Genomic DNA, 16,731 nt, shown 5'->3' on the forward strand with positions numbered 1-16,731 from the left:
AATGTACTAAATTTAAAAACGGTCGGTTCATATGTTACCTGTTATCTTTGTCCCACTCTTGGCCTCCTCAGGAACACCCACTCCATGCTCATTTTCTCCAATAACTCTGAAGTAATACATGGCTCCCTCCTGCAAGTCTTCCACCTTGTAAGTCAGTGCGTGGCAGTTGCTGGTCACAGACACCCAGGCCTTCTTACTGGCCTCACGTTTTTCAACATGGTAGGACTTTACTGCATCACCACCATCATTCTCTGGAGCTTCCCAAGTGAGGGTTGCAGAATCCCTGGTCACTGCAGATACTTTAACATTGACAGGAGGTCCTGGTGAGTCGAGGACCTTGACAACCATGGGCAATGTTGCTTTTCCCAACGGTGATTCAATGGTGACACTGTATTCTCCAGAGTCATTTCTGGTTGACTTCTCAATGGTCAGTGAAGTGCTGGATTCTGTTGAGTCAATAGTTCCTCTGACCTTTAGATCCACGCCCTCCTTGGCCCATTCCACTAATGGCACAGGTTTGCCCTTGAATGGTACTTTGAGAGTAAATGCTGTGCCATGCTTGACAATAAGTACTTTACGCATTTCAATGTCAACATCAAACGATGGCTCTGCAGTTCTGTCCATTGCTGCAGCAGCATCTGAATATAGGCTACGCGTGCTGCTGCCAACTTTGTTTATTGCTTTGACACAGAATTCATATTTTGCATCTGTCTTAAGTCCAGTAATTGTGAACTCCAAGCTCTTGGTAAGAGGGATAGCTTCAACCCATCTTGCTAGTTCTTCAGGTGATTCAGGAATCTCCTCTTCCTCCTCATCCTCATATTCTTCCTCATATTCTTCCTCTTCTCCCTCAACCTCTGGCTCTGGTTTTTCAATGTAGTCTCTGTATTCTACACTGTATCCAAGGATTGAAGCACCACCATCATTGGTTGGTGGTTTCCAGACAATGGACACGCTGCCTGTGGTTGAAGTGACAATCTTTGGCTTTGTTGGGCGAGAAGGAACAACCAGAGCATCCAATGCTCTGAATGTTGCAGATCGTTCACTTGGAGGACTCAAACCAGCTTCATTTTCAGCATAAACTCTGAAGTCATACTCACAACCCTTGCGCAGTTTGGTTGCTACTGTTGTACATTCAACAACTGGATCTCTGTTCACACGGACCCAGCGCATACCTGTCTTCTCACGGCGCTCAATCACATATCCAATGATGGGGCTGCCTCCATCATTGGCTGGCTTGCACCAGGTGAGGGTCATTGAATCTCCAGTTATGGTAGTGACATCAACACTTGTTGGAGCAGTGGCAACAGTGTATGGATCTGTAATCTTTACAACATCACTATCCAGAACCTCACCAACTCCGTGCTTGTTGACAGCCATAACCCTGAAGATATATTCGTTCCCCTTCATTAGTCCTGTGACTTTGTGGTATGTGTTTGTGACGTCTGCCTTAACCACTGTCCATGCCAAGCTGCTGGTCTCACGCTTCTGAACAATGTAATGTGTGATGTCAGCACCACCATTCTCCTGAGGAGGACCCCATGACAGAGTGCATGCCTCAGCTGTGAGACCTGTGATCTGAAGCGGTCCTGCTGAAGGTCCTGGCTTATCTAGAATCAAACAGTGTACTGGCATGGAGACTTTTCCACCAATATTCTGTAAAGTTAGGGCATACTGTCCAGAATCTCTTCTGATGCAATCCTTCACAATGAGGGAAGTACTGGTATCTGTTGAAACAATCTGGATTCTGGCTCTCAGCTCAATCTCTTTGCCATCCTTTGTCCAGGAAATGACAGGGGCAGGACGTCCAGCAAGGTCAGCGTTAATCTTCAGAGTTTCTCCTGCTTTCACAAGCAATGTCTCTCTGAACTTGACATCCATCATAATGCGTGGTGGTTCCACATCATCCTTGACAGTGATGGGACCAGTGCGGTCAGATGGACCGCTGAACACTCCAGCTGCATTCTTAGCAATGATGCGGAAGTCATACTGGCTGTTCTCTGTAAGGCCTGTCGCATCATAGTGGGTCTCAGGCACATTGGTGAAATTGCACCTTGTCCAGCGTCCTTCAGGAAGGTCTCTGCGTTCAATGGTGTAACCAGTAACCTTGGCTCCACCATCATACTCAGGTTTATCCCAAGACAACGAGACGGTTGTTCTGGTAACAGCAGTGACCACAGGTGTGCCTGGAGGATCACATGGATCTCTGGCTGCTACAGCTTCACAGGCCTTGCTGCATTTACCGATACCGGTAATATTTTCAGCATAGATACGGTATTCATACATCATACCCTCTTCAACTCCATTGACTTTGTATTCAGTATCTTTGATCATTCCTCTGTTCATCTTTGTCCAAAGAATGCTAGAACGCTCCTTCCTCTCCAGATGGTAGCCCAGAACAGGACTACCACCATCCGTGACTGGCTCATTCCAAGTCACCAACATGTAAGACTTGGTGGCCAACTTCACTATAGGTGTGGAAGGAGGTCCAGGTTGTTTAAAGTTATACTTAGCAGTGATTCCAGGTGAATCCAGGTATGTACTCTTTCCATAACGGTTGACTGCATAGATACGGAATTGGTACTCAGCTCCATGCGTCAGGCGGCCAGCCTTGAAAGACGTTCTGGCCACGTTACTCCCTACCATTTGCCATTCTTGTGAGTTTGTGTCTCTCTTCTCCACAATATAGTTACTGATGCAGCAGCCACCATCATAATCTGGTGGAGACCAGGACAGTGTGATGCTGTCTGACGTCACAGAATCCACCTTAACGCATTTAGGTGGACCTGGTTTATCAAGGACAACCACTCCAATATCTGCATTGACTGTTCCTGCTGTGTTTGCTAGGGTGATCTCATACTTGCCAACATGTTCTCTGCTCGCCTCTTTAATTATAATTTTGGATGAGGTTGGTGTGTTTAAGATGGTCACTGAGGATGTTTGCTTTAGAGGAAGGCTATCCTTTTTCCAGGATACAACAGGCTTTGGCCTGCCTCTTACTGGAACCTCGAGAGTGAGGTCATCTCCAGCCTTCACACTGTATGTAGTAAACAGTAAATTGACAGATGGTTCAATTTCAACATCTTTTGTAATCACAGGCAAGCCAAGATCTTTTGGCTCACTCTTCCCCTTCTCATTGATTGCAACAACTCTGAATAAATATGCTTCATTAGGACTCAGATTAGGAATAGTTGCTTCAGGAACCTTTACTGTGCATGCTGTGCCCCATTTATCTCCACTCTTGGGTTTAAATTCCACATTGTAGCACATTACTTTGCTTCCACCATCATGAGCAGGTTTGTCCCATGCCAGTGTCACGCTGGTCTTTGTCAAATCTACAACGCGAACTTTGCTTGGTGGTTGCGGTACCTCAGACACTTTGACTTCTTTGGTTTCAACCATCTGTCCTTGGCCATATTCATTAACAGCACATACTCTGAAGTAGAACATGCCACCCTCAGGAAGCTCTTCAATCTTAAATGAGTTGGTCAAGCAGTTGCTGGTGACTGTAGTATAGGCCTTCCTGACAGACTCTCTCTTTTCTACAATGTAGTTTGTGATTTTAGAACCACCATCAGTGAGTGGTGTATCCCACGCAAGAAGCACTGAATCTTTCTTGAGCTCCTTTACCAAAAAGTTCTGTGGTGCACTTGGTGTATCCAAAATTCTCACTGCAACAATAGCAGATTTTGAACCACTGCTGTTTTCCAGTGTAAGTGAGTATTTACCACTGTCAAAGCGGTTAACGTTGTCAATGACAAGCATGGTGTATGAACTGGTGGTGTCGATTCCAGCACGCTCTGTGAGAGTACCATCAACCTTCTCCCATTTCACAGCAGGTTCCGGCCTTCCTCTAATGGCAACAAACAGACGCAGAGTTCCACCAGCACGGACAGATACCACCTTTCTAAGATCAGCATCCAGCTCAATCTCTGGTGCTTCTGCCCTGTCAGAAGTAACCACAGTGCTGTGGACGTTAGCAGCCTCCCCTACTCCCTCAGAGTTGATAGCACAGACACGGAACTGGTACTCTCCACCCTCCTTCAGGTCTGTGATAGTGAGTTTAGTGGCTTGAATGCCAGTGGGTGGAGTGCACATGGTCCATTCTTTTTCAACTGGTGCGTCTATTGCTGGAGCTACTTCTGCCTCCTCTGTTAATTCAGGCATTGGTGTATACTCCCTTGTTTCAACAATGTAGCCCTTTATGTAGGCACCGCCATCAAAGTCAGGTTTACTCCAGGACAGAGAAACAGAAGACTTTGTGTAGTCTGTCACCTTAGGATGGTGTGGAGGTCCAGGTGGTGTTGTGGAATTACATGCTCTGTAGAATAGGGACAATTCACTAAGGTCTCCTATTCCAGCCTCATTCTCAGCAGCAACACGGTACTCATAGAAGTGGTCTGTCATGAGACCTGTGACCTTGAAGTGGTTGTCAGTTAGCTTTTGTCTGTTGCATTTTGTCCACCTTACACTATCTTTGTCACGTTTTTCAAGGTGGTAAGTTTCAATTTCAGCTCCACCGGTCTGTTCTGGAGCGGTCCATGACAAAACCATAGACTCCTTTGTGATCTGACTTGCTTCTGGAGTTCCAGGAGCACTAGGCACCTTGTAAGGATTGCGTGTAATTACGGGTTCACTTTCGAGATAATCACCTACACCGTATTTGTTGACTGCCCTGACTCTGAAAATGTATTCATTTCCAGGTAGCAAATTTGTTAGTTTATAGAACATACCCTTGATATCTGGTGCAGCAACTGTCCATGACAACCTGCTAGTCTCTCTTTTCTCCAAAACATAGTGAGTGATACTAGCCCCACCATCCAGAGTTGGTTCAGACCAGGAAAGGGTGCACCTGTCAGACATGATTCCTGTTATTTGTATGGGTCCAGTGGGTGTACCTGGTTTATCAAGGACTTTGACAGTGATAGGGAAGGTTTTTATACCACCCAGATTTTTGAGGACGAGGTCATAGTGGCCACTATCAAGCTTGGTTACATCTTTAATAGTAATGGCTGCACGTTTCTGTGTAGTTTTCACTTCTATGCGCAGTGCTTTGTCCATTTCCTTGCCTTCTTTTAGCCAGGCAACATCAGGAATTGGTTTTCCATAGATGTCTGCATCAAGAAGCAAGTTTTCTCCAGCATTGATAACAATGACATCCTTGTATTTGGGATCCATTGAGGCTTTTGGTGGTTCAATTTCGTCAGTAGCAGTGATAGGTCCAGAGCTATCGGATGGCTCACTGAAGGTTCCGACTGCATTTCTTGCAATAACTCTGAATTCATACTGCTCATTCTCTGTTAGGCCAGTGACGGTATACTGAGTCTCAACTATATTTGTGAAATTAGCTCTTACCCAGCGCCCATCAGGGGAGGAAAGATCTTTCCTTTCCACAATATATCCATTCACTTTGCTGCCACCATCATACTGAGGCTTAGTCCACTGAATCTTGATTATGGTCTTAGAAATAGACACAGCTTCAGGAGCACCAGGAGGATCACATGGGTCACGAGCAACAAAGTTCTCAGACACTTTACTGCATCTGCCGATGCCAACAATATTTTCAGCATACACTCTGAATTCATATCCACCCCCCTCCTCAAGATTGCAGATCTTGAACTCAGTATCAGTGATAAGAGACTTGTTCAGTTTGTTCCATGTAATACTGCTTCTCTCCTTGTTTTCAAGATGGTACCCAATCACTGTACTACCACCATCATTGACTGGCTCATTCCATTCAATGATCATCATTTCCTTCGTAGCAGATTTGACATGTGGTGTTCCTGGAGGCCCTGGTGGTTTGTAGGGATATTGGACAACGATGGCCTTGGAGTCCAGAGATGCACCCTTTCCATATCTGTTTTCAGCAATGATTCTGAACTGATATTCTGCACCAGTCTTCAGCTTGGTGACCTTAAAAGCTGTTCTAGCGAGCTGTGTGGTGACTGCCTGCCATGTTGTGGTGGTGGTGTCTCTCTTCTCTACTATATAGTTCTTTACCTGGCATCCACCCATGTACACTGGTGGCTCCCAGGAGAGATGAACAAAGGTGTTGCTCACTTCAACAACCTTGACTGGACCTGTTGGTGGACCAGGCTTATCAAGGATAATGACAGACACATCCTTATTTATAGTGCCAGCACTATTGGTTGCTGTAATGGAATATTTGCCAAAGTCGTCCTTGCATGCCTCATTTATTTGAATTCCAGTTGTTGTTGGAGTGTTTATCACATTGACTCTGGATGTCACTTTCAAAGACTGACCATCCCTATTCCAGGTGATTTGAGGTTTGGGCCTGCCAATCACAGGGAACTCCAACTTCAAATCTTTTCCAGCTAATACACTGTAGGTGTTAAATTGCATTTTAATGCTTGGCTCTATGGTCATGTCACTGGCAATGACGGGTGCAGCAAGTGCCTTTGGCTCACTTTTTCCCTTCTCATTGTAAGCAATGATACGGAATAGGTATTCTGCTCCTGCTGTGAGGCCTTTGGCAGTGCCCTCGCATGTCTTTGTATTTGTTGCAACGCCCCACTTATCTGTACCTTTGGGTTGCATCTCAATTAGGTATCCACCAATTCTACTGCCTCCATCATGCTCAGGTTTCTCCCAGGCCAGTGAGACACTGGCTTTGGTGACATCAGTGAGGAAGATTGATCCAACAGGCAGTGGTACCTCGGATGCCTTGGAAGCCATCTTTGTTTCAACACCCTGGCCGATTCCATAGTCATTCTCAGCCATGACTCTGAAGTAGTACATAGCTCCTTCAACCAGGTTCTCTACTTTGAATGTTGTCTTGGTGCATTTTGTGGACACATTAGCAAAAGTCTTTCTGGTTGATTCCCGTTTGTCGATGACATAGTTCTTAATTTTGGAACCTCCATCAACCAGTGGAGCATCCCATTCAAGAGTGATGGAGTCCTTTCTGATTTCTTTAACCACAAGTTTCTGTGGGGCACCAGGTGTATCCAGGACTTTAACAGTAACAAACTCAGACACAGTGCCACTGCTGTTTGTCAGGCTCAGGATGTATTTTCCTGAGTGACTCCTGTCACATGAGTCAATGGACAACTGGGTGAAGTTAAGGGCTTTCTCAATCACTGCTTTTTCAGACACTTCTCCCTCATCCTTAGTCCACTTAATCTCAGGTGTTGGCCTACCCTTGAATGGAATATGTATTCTAACAGATCCACCAGCTTTCAAAACGATGCCCTTCCTTAGATCAGAGTCCAGATGGATCTGTGGTGGCTCCACCCTTTCCTCTGGCTTAGCTGTTCCAGACAGAGCTGCTGGCTCACCCACTCCTAGTTTATTCAGAGCACACACCTGGATCTTGTACTCCTGACCCTCAGTAAGTTTGGTAATTTCATATTTGTTGAGACGCAGGCCAGTGGGTGGAGTAACCATGGTCCATTCCTCCTCCTCAGCCTTGCAGACTTCAACAATGTATCCTTGAATGTCACTGCCACCATCAGACAGAGGCTTACCCCATGACAATGTAATAGAACTCTTTGTAGAGTCAATCACATTCACATATGCTGGGGCACCAGGTTTGTACTTGGGATCAATGGCCCTGAAGAATGAACTTGGAAGGCTTGGCTCTCCTGCTCCAACTACATTCTCAGCAACCACTCTAAACTCATATTCATGGCCGGTGGTTAGGCCTGTAACTCTAAACGAAAGATCAGTGACTTTCTGTCTGTTGCATCTGGTCCATTTGATTCCATTTCTGTCCTTCTTTTCAATAATGTAATTGGTAATCTCACTGCCTCCACAAGTCTGAGGGGCTGACCAAGTGATGGTCATGCCATCATGAGCAATGTTGGATACATCCTCAATATGAGGTGGACCAGGAGGAATAAATGGAGTCTTCATTATCACTCCGCTAGACACCAGTGGCTCACTGACACCATAACTGTTTACTGCCATGACACGGAACATATACTCATTGCCTTCAAGTAATTTGGTGACTTTGAAGCTTGTGGTTTCACAGCTGTTTGAAACAACAGTCCAAGCTAGACGGCTGGTCTCTCTTCTCTCGATAAAGTAGTGTTTAATAGGACTACCTCCATCATGTAGTGGGGCACGCCATACCAGTGTGCATCTATCTTCAGCTACTCCAGTGACGTAGAGGGGTCCTTCACATTGGCTAGGCTTGTCTAGAACCACAACCTGGAATGGAATTGTTTCTTGGCCAGCCTCATTTGTCAGCTGGAGAGTGTACACTCCACCATCAATTCTAACAGCGTCCTTAATGACAATCATTGCATGGTTTTCAGTGTCTTTTATCTCTAGTCTGAGTGTATTCTCGATTGGTTTTTCATTCCTGAACCACTGAATTGTAGGGAGAGGCTTGCCACGGACATCGGCATCTAGCTTGAAGGTCTCTCCGGCATTGATGATAATGGTCTTGGTGAATGCGGGGTCAATGGAGAATTTGGGTGCCTCCAATTTATCACTTGCAGTGATTGGTCCACTGTTGTAGGATGGCTTACTGATGGTGCCAACAGCATTTTTAGCAATGACTCTGAAGTCATACTGTGCATTTTCAGTCAGACCAGTGACAGTGAACTGGGTCTCAATTACATTAGTGAAGTTCGCCCTCACCCATCTTCCCTCTGGCAAATCACGCTTCTCCACAGTATAGCCAGTTATATTACTGCCACCATCATACTCTGGTTTAGTCCACTGGATGACAATGGTATCTTTGTTTACATGGATGGCCTCTGGTGTGCCAGGAGGATCACATGGGTCACGGGCAACACAGCCCTCTGAGATCTTACTGCACCTGCCAATGCCAACTATATTTTCAGCATAAACCCTGTATTCATACTCAATACCTTCCTCCAAGGGATAACTCTTGAAACAAGGCTCATGAAGAAGCGTTTTGTTGATCTTGACCCAGAGAATACTATTTCTCTCTTTCCTTTCAAGGTGGTAGCCAAGGACAGCACTGCCTCCATCTGCGACAGGTTCGTGCCACTCAACAATCTGGTGGTCCCTTGAGAGAGAAGAGATGAAGGGAGTGCCTGGTGGGCCTGGCTCTCTGTATGGGTACTGAGCTACCACGGCAGAGGAATCCAGACCTTGACTCTTGCCATAGCGGTTCTGAGCAATGATCCTGAACTGATACTCGGCTCCAGTCTTCAGTCTGGGCACTTTGATGGTTGTTCTGGCATGGTTAATGCTGAAATTTTCCCATGTTGTTGTAGTAGTATCTCTCTTTTGTACAATGTAGTTTGAAATCTGGCAGCCACCATTGTGCTTGGGTGGATCCCATGAAAGTGTGACACTCTGTGTTGTGATTTCATCAAACCTCACAGGGCCGGATGGAGGGCCAGGCTTGTCAAGGACAATGATTTCAACTGTTGTGTCCTTCTTTCCAGCTGCATTAGCAACATTTATACTGTACATTCCACCATCATCACCTGCTGCCTCCTTAATGCTCAGTGTTGTATGTGTTGGTGTGTTGATAATGTTAACTCTGGTAGTGAACTTCAAAGGAGCTCCATCTTTACTCCATGAGATTGATGGCTTAGGTCGTCCAAAGAAGGGAATGTGAACTTTCATGTCTTTGCCCACTTTGACACTGTAGCTGCTGAATGCTGGTCGAATATCTGGTTCAAAGACTAAGTCCTTGGTCATCACAGGACCAGAAAGGACTTTGGGGTCACTCTTTCCCTTATCATTGATTGCAGTGACTCTAAACAGATATTCCTCTCCAGGGTTCAGTTTGGAAACAGTAGCCTCCATTGTCTTAAATGTGTTAACACCATTCCACTTTTCCTGGCCCTTAAGCTGCACCTCGAGCAGGTACTGCATGACTCTGCTACCACCATCATATTCAGGCCTCTCCCATGCCAAAGAGATGCTTGTTTTGGTTTGATCTGTAACAATCAAGGCCTTTGGAGATTGGGGCACCTCTGAGACCTTAAGAGGATCTGCAGTTGCTGCAGGCAGGCCAACACCATGTGCATTCTCAGCAAGGACTCTGAAGTAGTAACTACAACCCCCGCGGGGGGGCCCCCCCCCCCCCCCACACCCGTCTTTTTTTTTTTTTCGACCGGCTTTTTTTTTTTTTTTGTTTTCTCTCCGTTTTTTTTTTCAATGATGTAGTTCTTGATCTTTGATCCACCATCTAACAGAGGTGGCTCCCATGCCAGTGTCACCGACTGGTTGGTTATTTCCTTCACTTTCAAGTTAACAGGGGCACTAGGTGTGTCGAGAACACGGACAACAACAAATGCAGATTTGGTTCCACTGGCGTTTTCTGCAGTGATAGTGTATTTTCCGCTGTCATTTCTGCTCATCTTGTCAATTACAAGGGATGTGTAACTGCTGGTCACCTCGATCTGAGCTGTCTCTTTAAGGGCAGCTTCATCTTTGTCCCACTTGATGGTAGGAGTGGGCCTTCCTTTGATGGGAATAAACAGTCTTAGGGACGTTCCAGCTTTAATGGTCACAATATTCCTCAGTTCTGGATCAATGTCAAGGTCTGGCTCTTCTGCCCTGTCCTGGGCAACAACAGCTCCAGATACATCAGCATGCTCACCAACTCCAACTTTGTTGATAGCACATACTCTAAACTTGTATGCCTGGTTCTCCTTCAGGTTAGCAACTTCAAAGTTCATCTTCTTGATACCTGTTGGTGGTGTGCACATTGTCCATTCCTCAGTAATGGCATCTGTAACAGCTGCTTCTGCAGCTGGGGCTTCAGTTGGGGCTTCAGCAGGGGCCTCAGCTGGCACTGCTGACTCTGTGGTAGGGCAGCACTCAACAATGTATCCCTGAATCTCACAACCTCCATCACAGACAGGCTTGCCCCATGACAGGAATACTGATGTTTTAGTTGTGTCAGTTACTTTTGGATTGTGTGGTGGGCCAGGCCTGAAGATGGGATCAAGAGCTTTGAAGAATACAGTCGGGGTGCTTGGTTCACCGGAACCTACACCATTCTCAGCTGCTACTCTGAATTCATAAATATGGGTTTCCATGAGTCCAGTGACCTTGAAAGTACAGTCAGTGACTGTTTTTCGGTTGCATCTGGTCCATCTTACACCTTCTTTGTCATGTTTCTCAATTATGTATCCAGTGATAGGACTGCCTCCATCTTCAGCAGGTGCCTCCCAGGTGAGCACCATTGAATCCTTTCTAATATCTGAAACTTCCAAGCTCTTGGGTGTTCCAGGGGCTGCATATGGATCTTTGATTATGGCAGGAGCAGACTCAAGTGGTGCACCCACTCCAAATTGGTTGACAGCTTGGACTCTGAAGATGTACTCATCTCCCTCCAGGAGCTTAGTAACCTTTAAACAAGTATTCTCAATTTTTGAGTCAACAACAGTCCAGGCAAGCCTGCTTGTCTCTCTTCTATTTACTATGTAGTGTGAGATCTTGCTGCCACCATCTTGTAGAGGTGGTTTCCATGAAAGGCTGCATCTGTCTTTGTTTATTCCTGTAACAACAAGAGGTCCCTCTGGTTCTCCAGGTTTATCTAGAACAACTACATTGACCTGTATAGCCTTTTCTCCTCCTGGATTTTTCAGTAGCAGAGTGTATTGGCCTCCATCAGAAAGTTTAGCTTCCTTTACAGATATAAAAGCTTTGATGGGTGTGTTTTTAATTTCTCTATGAATGGTATTGCCCAGTTCCTGCTCTCCCTTCATCCAATGGATAGAGGGCAAGGGTTTGCCATGAACATCTGCATCAATCTTGAAGTTGTCTCCAGCATTAACCACAAGAGTTTGTGTGTACTCTGGGTCAATGCTGAGGCGTGGTGGTTCAATCTCATCCTTGGCTGTGATAGGACCAGTGCTGTAAGAGGGCAGACTGAAAACACCAGCAGCATTTCTGGCAATGACACGGAACTCATACTGATTGTCCTGCACAAGTCCAGTTGCAACATATTCTGTCTCAATGATGTTGGTGAAGTTAGCCTTGAGCCAACGACCTTCAGGAAGCTCCTTCTTTTCCACAACGTAGCCTGTAACCTTCGCACCACCATCATATTCAGGCTTTTCCCATACAATGGTCACAGAATCCTTAGAGATCTTTGTTGCCTCTGGGGTGCCAGGGGGATCACAAGGATCTCTAGCAACACACCCCTCAGACACTTTGCTCATTTTGCCTATTCCGACAATGTTTTCAGCATACACTCTGTATTCATACTCCATTCCTGGTTCCAGACCAGTGGTCTTGAAGGTTTGGTCAGTAATAAGAGACTTGTTGAGTTTGACCCACATGATGCTGTTTCTCTCTTTGCGTTCAATATGGTAACCCAATACAGTGCTTCCACCATCATTCACAGGTTCATTCCAGGCAACCACCATGCTGTCCTTGGTGCAGACTGGAATGTTGGGTGTTCCTGGGGGTCCTGGGAGCTTGTATGGGTATTGAGCCACTATACACTCTGAGAGAAGAGCTGGGCCTTTTCCATATCTGTTTTCTGCTGTGATTCTAAACTGATACTCAGAGCCAGTCTTCAGTCTGCCTGCCTTGATTTTGGTCCTTGCAAGGTTAGGAGATACAACCACCCAGGTATTTGCGGATGTGTCTCTCTTTTCCACGATATAGTGTTTGATAGTGCAACCACCATCATATTCTGGTCGGTTCCAGGACATGGTTACACTGTCAGATGTAACTGCCTCCACCTTAACTGGACCACCCGGCTGGCTGGGTTTGTCTAGTACAACAATGCCAATGTCTGCTGTTGTCTCTCCTGCTGTGTTGCTTAAAGTAATAATGTATTTTCCAACATCATCTCTTGTAGCCTCTTTTATTTTGAGGTTCAGCATTGTGTCAGTTGCAGCAAAGTTGACTCTGGTAGTTCTTTTCAGAGGCTCACCATTTTTTACCCAGGAGATATTTGCTTTGGGACGTGCAACATAAGGAACATCTACTGTCAGGTCTTCTCCTGCCATCACACTGAATGTGTTGAATAACATTTTGGCAACAGGAGCAATGACAAGATCTTTTACGATCACAGGCACACCGATTTGACGTGGGTCGCTTGTTCCCTTCTCATTTCTTGCTGCTACACGGAACATGTATTCTTCACCTGCATTAAGTCCACTAATTGTAGCTTCTGTTTCCTTTACAATCATAGACTGTGTCCACTTATCAACACCTTTAGGCTGGATCTCAACAACATAACAGCCCACTCTGCTGCCACCATCATGTGCTGGCTTCTCCCAGGAGAGGGTGACACTATTCTTGGTAACATCCTTAAGAGTGATTTTGCCAGGTGGCTGTGGTTTCTCAGAAACTTTAATTGATTCCCCAGACTCAATGGGTAGCCCAATGCCATATTCATTCTCAGCCAAAACTCTGAAGTAATAGTTGCATCCTTCCAAGAGCTGGTCTACTGTGAAGGTGGTTTGATGGCAGTTAGCACTGACTGTAGCATATGCTTTCCTTGTGGACTCACGTTTTTCAACAATATAGTTGTTAATCTTAACTCCTCCATCATTTACTGGTGGATCCCATGTCAGAGTGACCGATTCATTTGTTACAGTGGTAATCTTGAGATTCTGTGGGGCACTTGGTGTGTCAAGCACCTTGACTTGGACTGTAACTGTCTTGGAACCAGAGCTGTTTTCAACTGTGAGATTATACTTTCCACTGTCAAATCTGTTGACATTTTCAATTACAAGAGACGTGTATGATGTTGTGCTTTCAATGGTTGCCCTCTCAACACGCTCACCATCTTCTTTGGTCCATTTGGCCTCAGGAGCAGGTCTGCCTCTGATAGGCACAAACAGTCTAAGTGAGCAGCAAGCTCTAAGATTAACAACCTTGCGGAGCTCAGCATCCAAATCAATCTCAGGTGGGAGGAGCCTGTCCTCTGCCTTGGGATTGCCAGGTACAGATGCTGCCTCTCCAACTCCTTCACCGTTGACAGCAGATATGTTAATCTTGTACTCCTGGTTCTCCTTCAGGTTAATAATGGTGAATGAGGTGGCAAGGAGTCCTTCTTTGGGTGTCACAATGGTCCATTCCTCCTCTTCTTCCTTTTCAGATGGGATACAGGTCTCCACAATGTAGCCAGTGACATCAGAGCCACCATCGTATACAGGTTTGTTCCAGGCGACAGTAATTGAGGACTTGGTTGTGTCCAAGATTCTTGGGTTGCATGGGGCCCCTGGCGTGTACAGTACATCAGTGGCCTTGTAGAATGGACTTGAAGCACTTGGTGCACTCACTCCAGCAGCATTCTCAGCAATTATTCTGAATTTGTATTCATGTCCAACAACAAGGGCTGTTGCCTTGAATTGCAGATCTTTGACCTTCCTCTTATTGCATTTGACCCAGCGTAGGCCTATTCTGTCTTTCCTTTCAATATTGTAGTTGGTGATGGGAGTTCCACCATCGCTCGCAGGTGCTTGCCACATAACAAACATTGAATCTTTGGTGATCGCTGTCACCTCAGGATTCCCTGGAGGATCTGGAACCACATATGGATTGGCTGCAATAGTGGGTAGTGAATCAAGAGACTCACCAAGTCCATATTTGTTTACTGCCATAACTCTGAAAATGTATTCATTTCCTTCGAGCAGCTTGGTCACCTTGAATTGTGTAACTTGCAGGTCTGAAACCACATTGGTCCAAACCAGCCTGCTTGACTCGCGCTTCTCAATCACATATCCTTCAATCTTGGCACCTCCATCATCTGCAGGTGGAGCCCAGGTGAGCAAGCAGTTGTCAGCGTTGACATCAGACACGTCAAGAGGTCCAACTGGTGGTCCAGGTCTGTCAAGCACTTTAACATTAAAGATGTGCTTTGCAAATCCACCAACATTAGTGGCAGTCAAAACAAATTCTCCTCCATCTGTTCTGACAGAGTCCTTGTTGGTCAGAGTGGTTGTCAGTTCTGTGAACTTCAACTGCAGTTTCATCGTGTTCTCAACCTCCTTTCCGTTCTTGGTCCAAACCATAGATGGGTTTGGTTGACCAGCAATGTCAGCATCAAGCTTGAATGACTCTCCTGCCTTTATTAGAACAACATCCTTAAAGATGGCATCAACCATAATACGTGGCTCAATAATGTCATCTTTGCAGGTAATTGGATCTGAGGGCTCAGAGGGCACGCTCACTGCACCTGCAGAGTTTCTGGCTATAACACGGAACTCATAGGAGGCATCTTGAGTCAGTCCACTGACAGTGAATGCCGTCTCAGTGATGTTGGTGAAGTTGGCTCTCATCCAGCGGCCAGCAGGCAATTCTTTCTTCTCCACTGTGTAGCCAGTGATTTTGAAACCACCATCGTACTCAGGCTTTGTCCACTCAATGGTGATAACATTCTTGTTGACAAATATTGGCACAGGCTGACCTGGTGGGTCTACAGGGTCCAAGGCCAATATTGCTTCTGAGGCCTTACTTGGCTTACCAATTCCAGCCATGTTTTCAGCCATCACACGGAACTCATAGGCAATTCCATCTTCAAGCCCAGTGGATTTAAAGATGTTTCCTTTCACAAGAGACTTGCTGATCTTTTGCCAGACAATGCTGCTTCTTTCTTTCCTCTCAACATGATAACCAATGACTTCATTTCCACCATCAGCCACAGGCTCGTTCCAGCCAATTGTTATTGAGTCCTTGGTAAATGCAACAACACCAGGAGTACCAGGAGGTCCAGGAGCTCTGAATGGATAGGCAGCCACAACTGCCCCTGAGGTGATGGGAGGCCCAACACCATATCTGTTTTTAGCTTTTACTCTGAACTGGTACTCTGATCCAGTGGTTAAGCGAATGGCTTTGAACATGGTACGGATGACAGTGGAAGACAGCTCTGTCCACGTTTGGGAAGTGGTGTCTCTGATCTCGACCACATAATTGTTGATTGGAACCCCTCCATCATTCTCAGGAGTGTCCCATGCGAAGACACAATAGGTACGAGATCTCTCCATGATGGTAACCGGTCCCTTGGGTGGCCCAGGTACATCATGTACTTTGACAATGATATTGTCTGTCACAGAACCAACAATGTTCTTTCCAGTCATGGTGTAGACACCACTGTCAGCTCTGGTGCATTCACTGATGCTGAGGATAACGGTAGCAGAAGTAGTTTCCACATTGGTTTTCTGTGTGAGCTTCAGGGCTGAGCCATCCTTTTGCCAAGAGATAGTTGGTCTAGGACGTCCCATAACTGGAATTTCAACCTTTATGTCATCTCCTGCCTTGGCAATAATAGTCTTCTGACATACACCACGGAGGTCAAACTCGGGCAGGGAAGTAGAATCCCTGACAGCAATGGGTTTGCTTTCACGTGGAGCGCTTCTACCCGAGTGGTTGACAGCCATTACGCGGAAAATGTACTCCTCCATCTCATTAAGATTCTTAACTGTGAAGTCCATGGTCTTGACTGTTGTAACATGTGCCCACTGATCAGTTCCCTTCTTCTGGGCTTCAAGGACATATCCTGTAATTCTGCTGCCACCATCATGCTTGGGTTTGGTCCAAGCCAGGCTCACAGAGTTCTTGGTCACATCAGTAGGAATAATACTCACTGGAGGAGATGGTGCCTGTGATGCACGAATTGGATCAACGGTTTCAGCCGGCTCACCAATGCCATACTCATTCTCGGCAGACACTCTAAAGTAGTACTCACAGCCTTCACACAGGTCACCAATCCTGACTGAAGTGGTGGGGCACTTTGTAATAGCAGTAGCAAAAGCCTTGCGTGTTGTTTCTCTTTTCTCAATGATGTAGTTTGTGACCTTGGCTCCACCATCT

General features: G+C 45.9%; 1 protein-coding gene across 1 annotated transcript in view; it reads right to left on the reverse strand.

Moving 5' to 3' along the window:
* LOC120569501 (titin-like) overlaps nucleotides 1-16,731 on the reverse strand; it is a 276,128-nt gene that overhangs the window by 31,473 nt on the left and 227,924 nt on the right. Inside the window, 2 exon segments of the mRNA XM_039817355.1 lie at nucleotides 39-10,092; nucleotides 10,095-16,730. Coding sequence (XP_039673289.1) covers nucleotides 39-10,092; nucleotides 10,095-16,730 — 16,690 coding nt within the window.

The sequence above is a fragment of the Perca fluviatilis genome, chromosome 12 (assembly GCF_010015445.1).
Source record: "Perca fluviatilis chromosome 12, GENO_Pfluv_1.0, whole genome shotgun sequence".
Classification (NCBI taxonomy): Eukaryota; Metazoa; Chordata; class Actinopteri; order Perciformes; family Percidae; genus Perca; species Perca fluviatilis.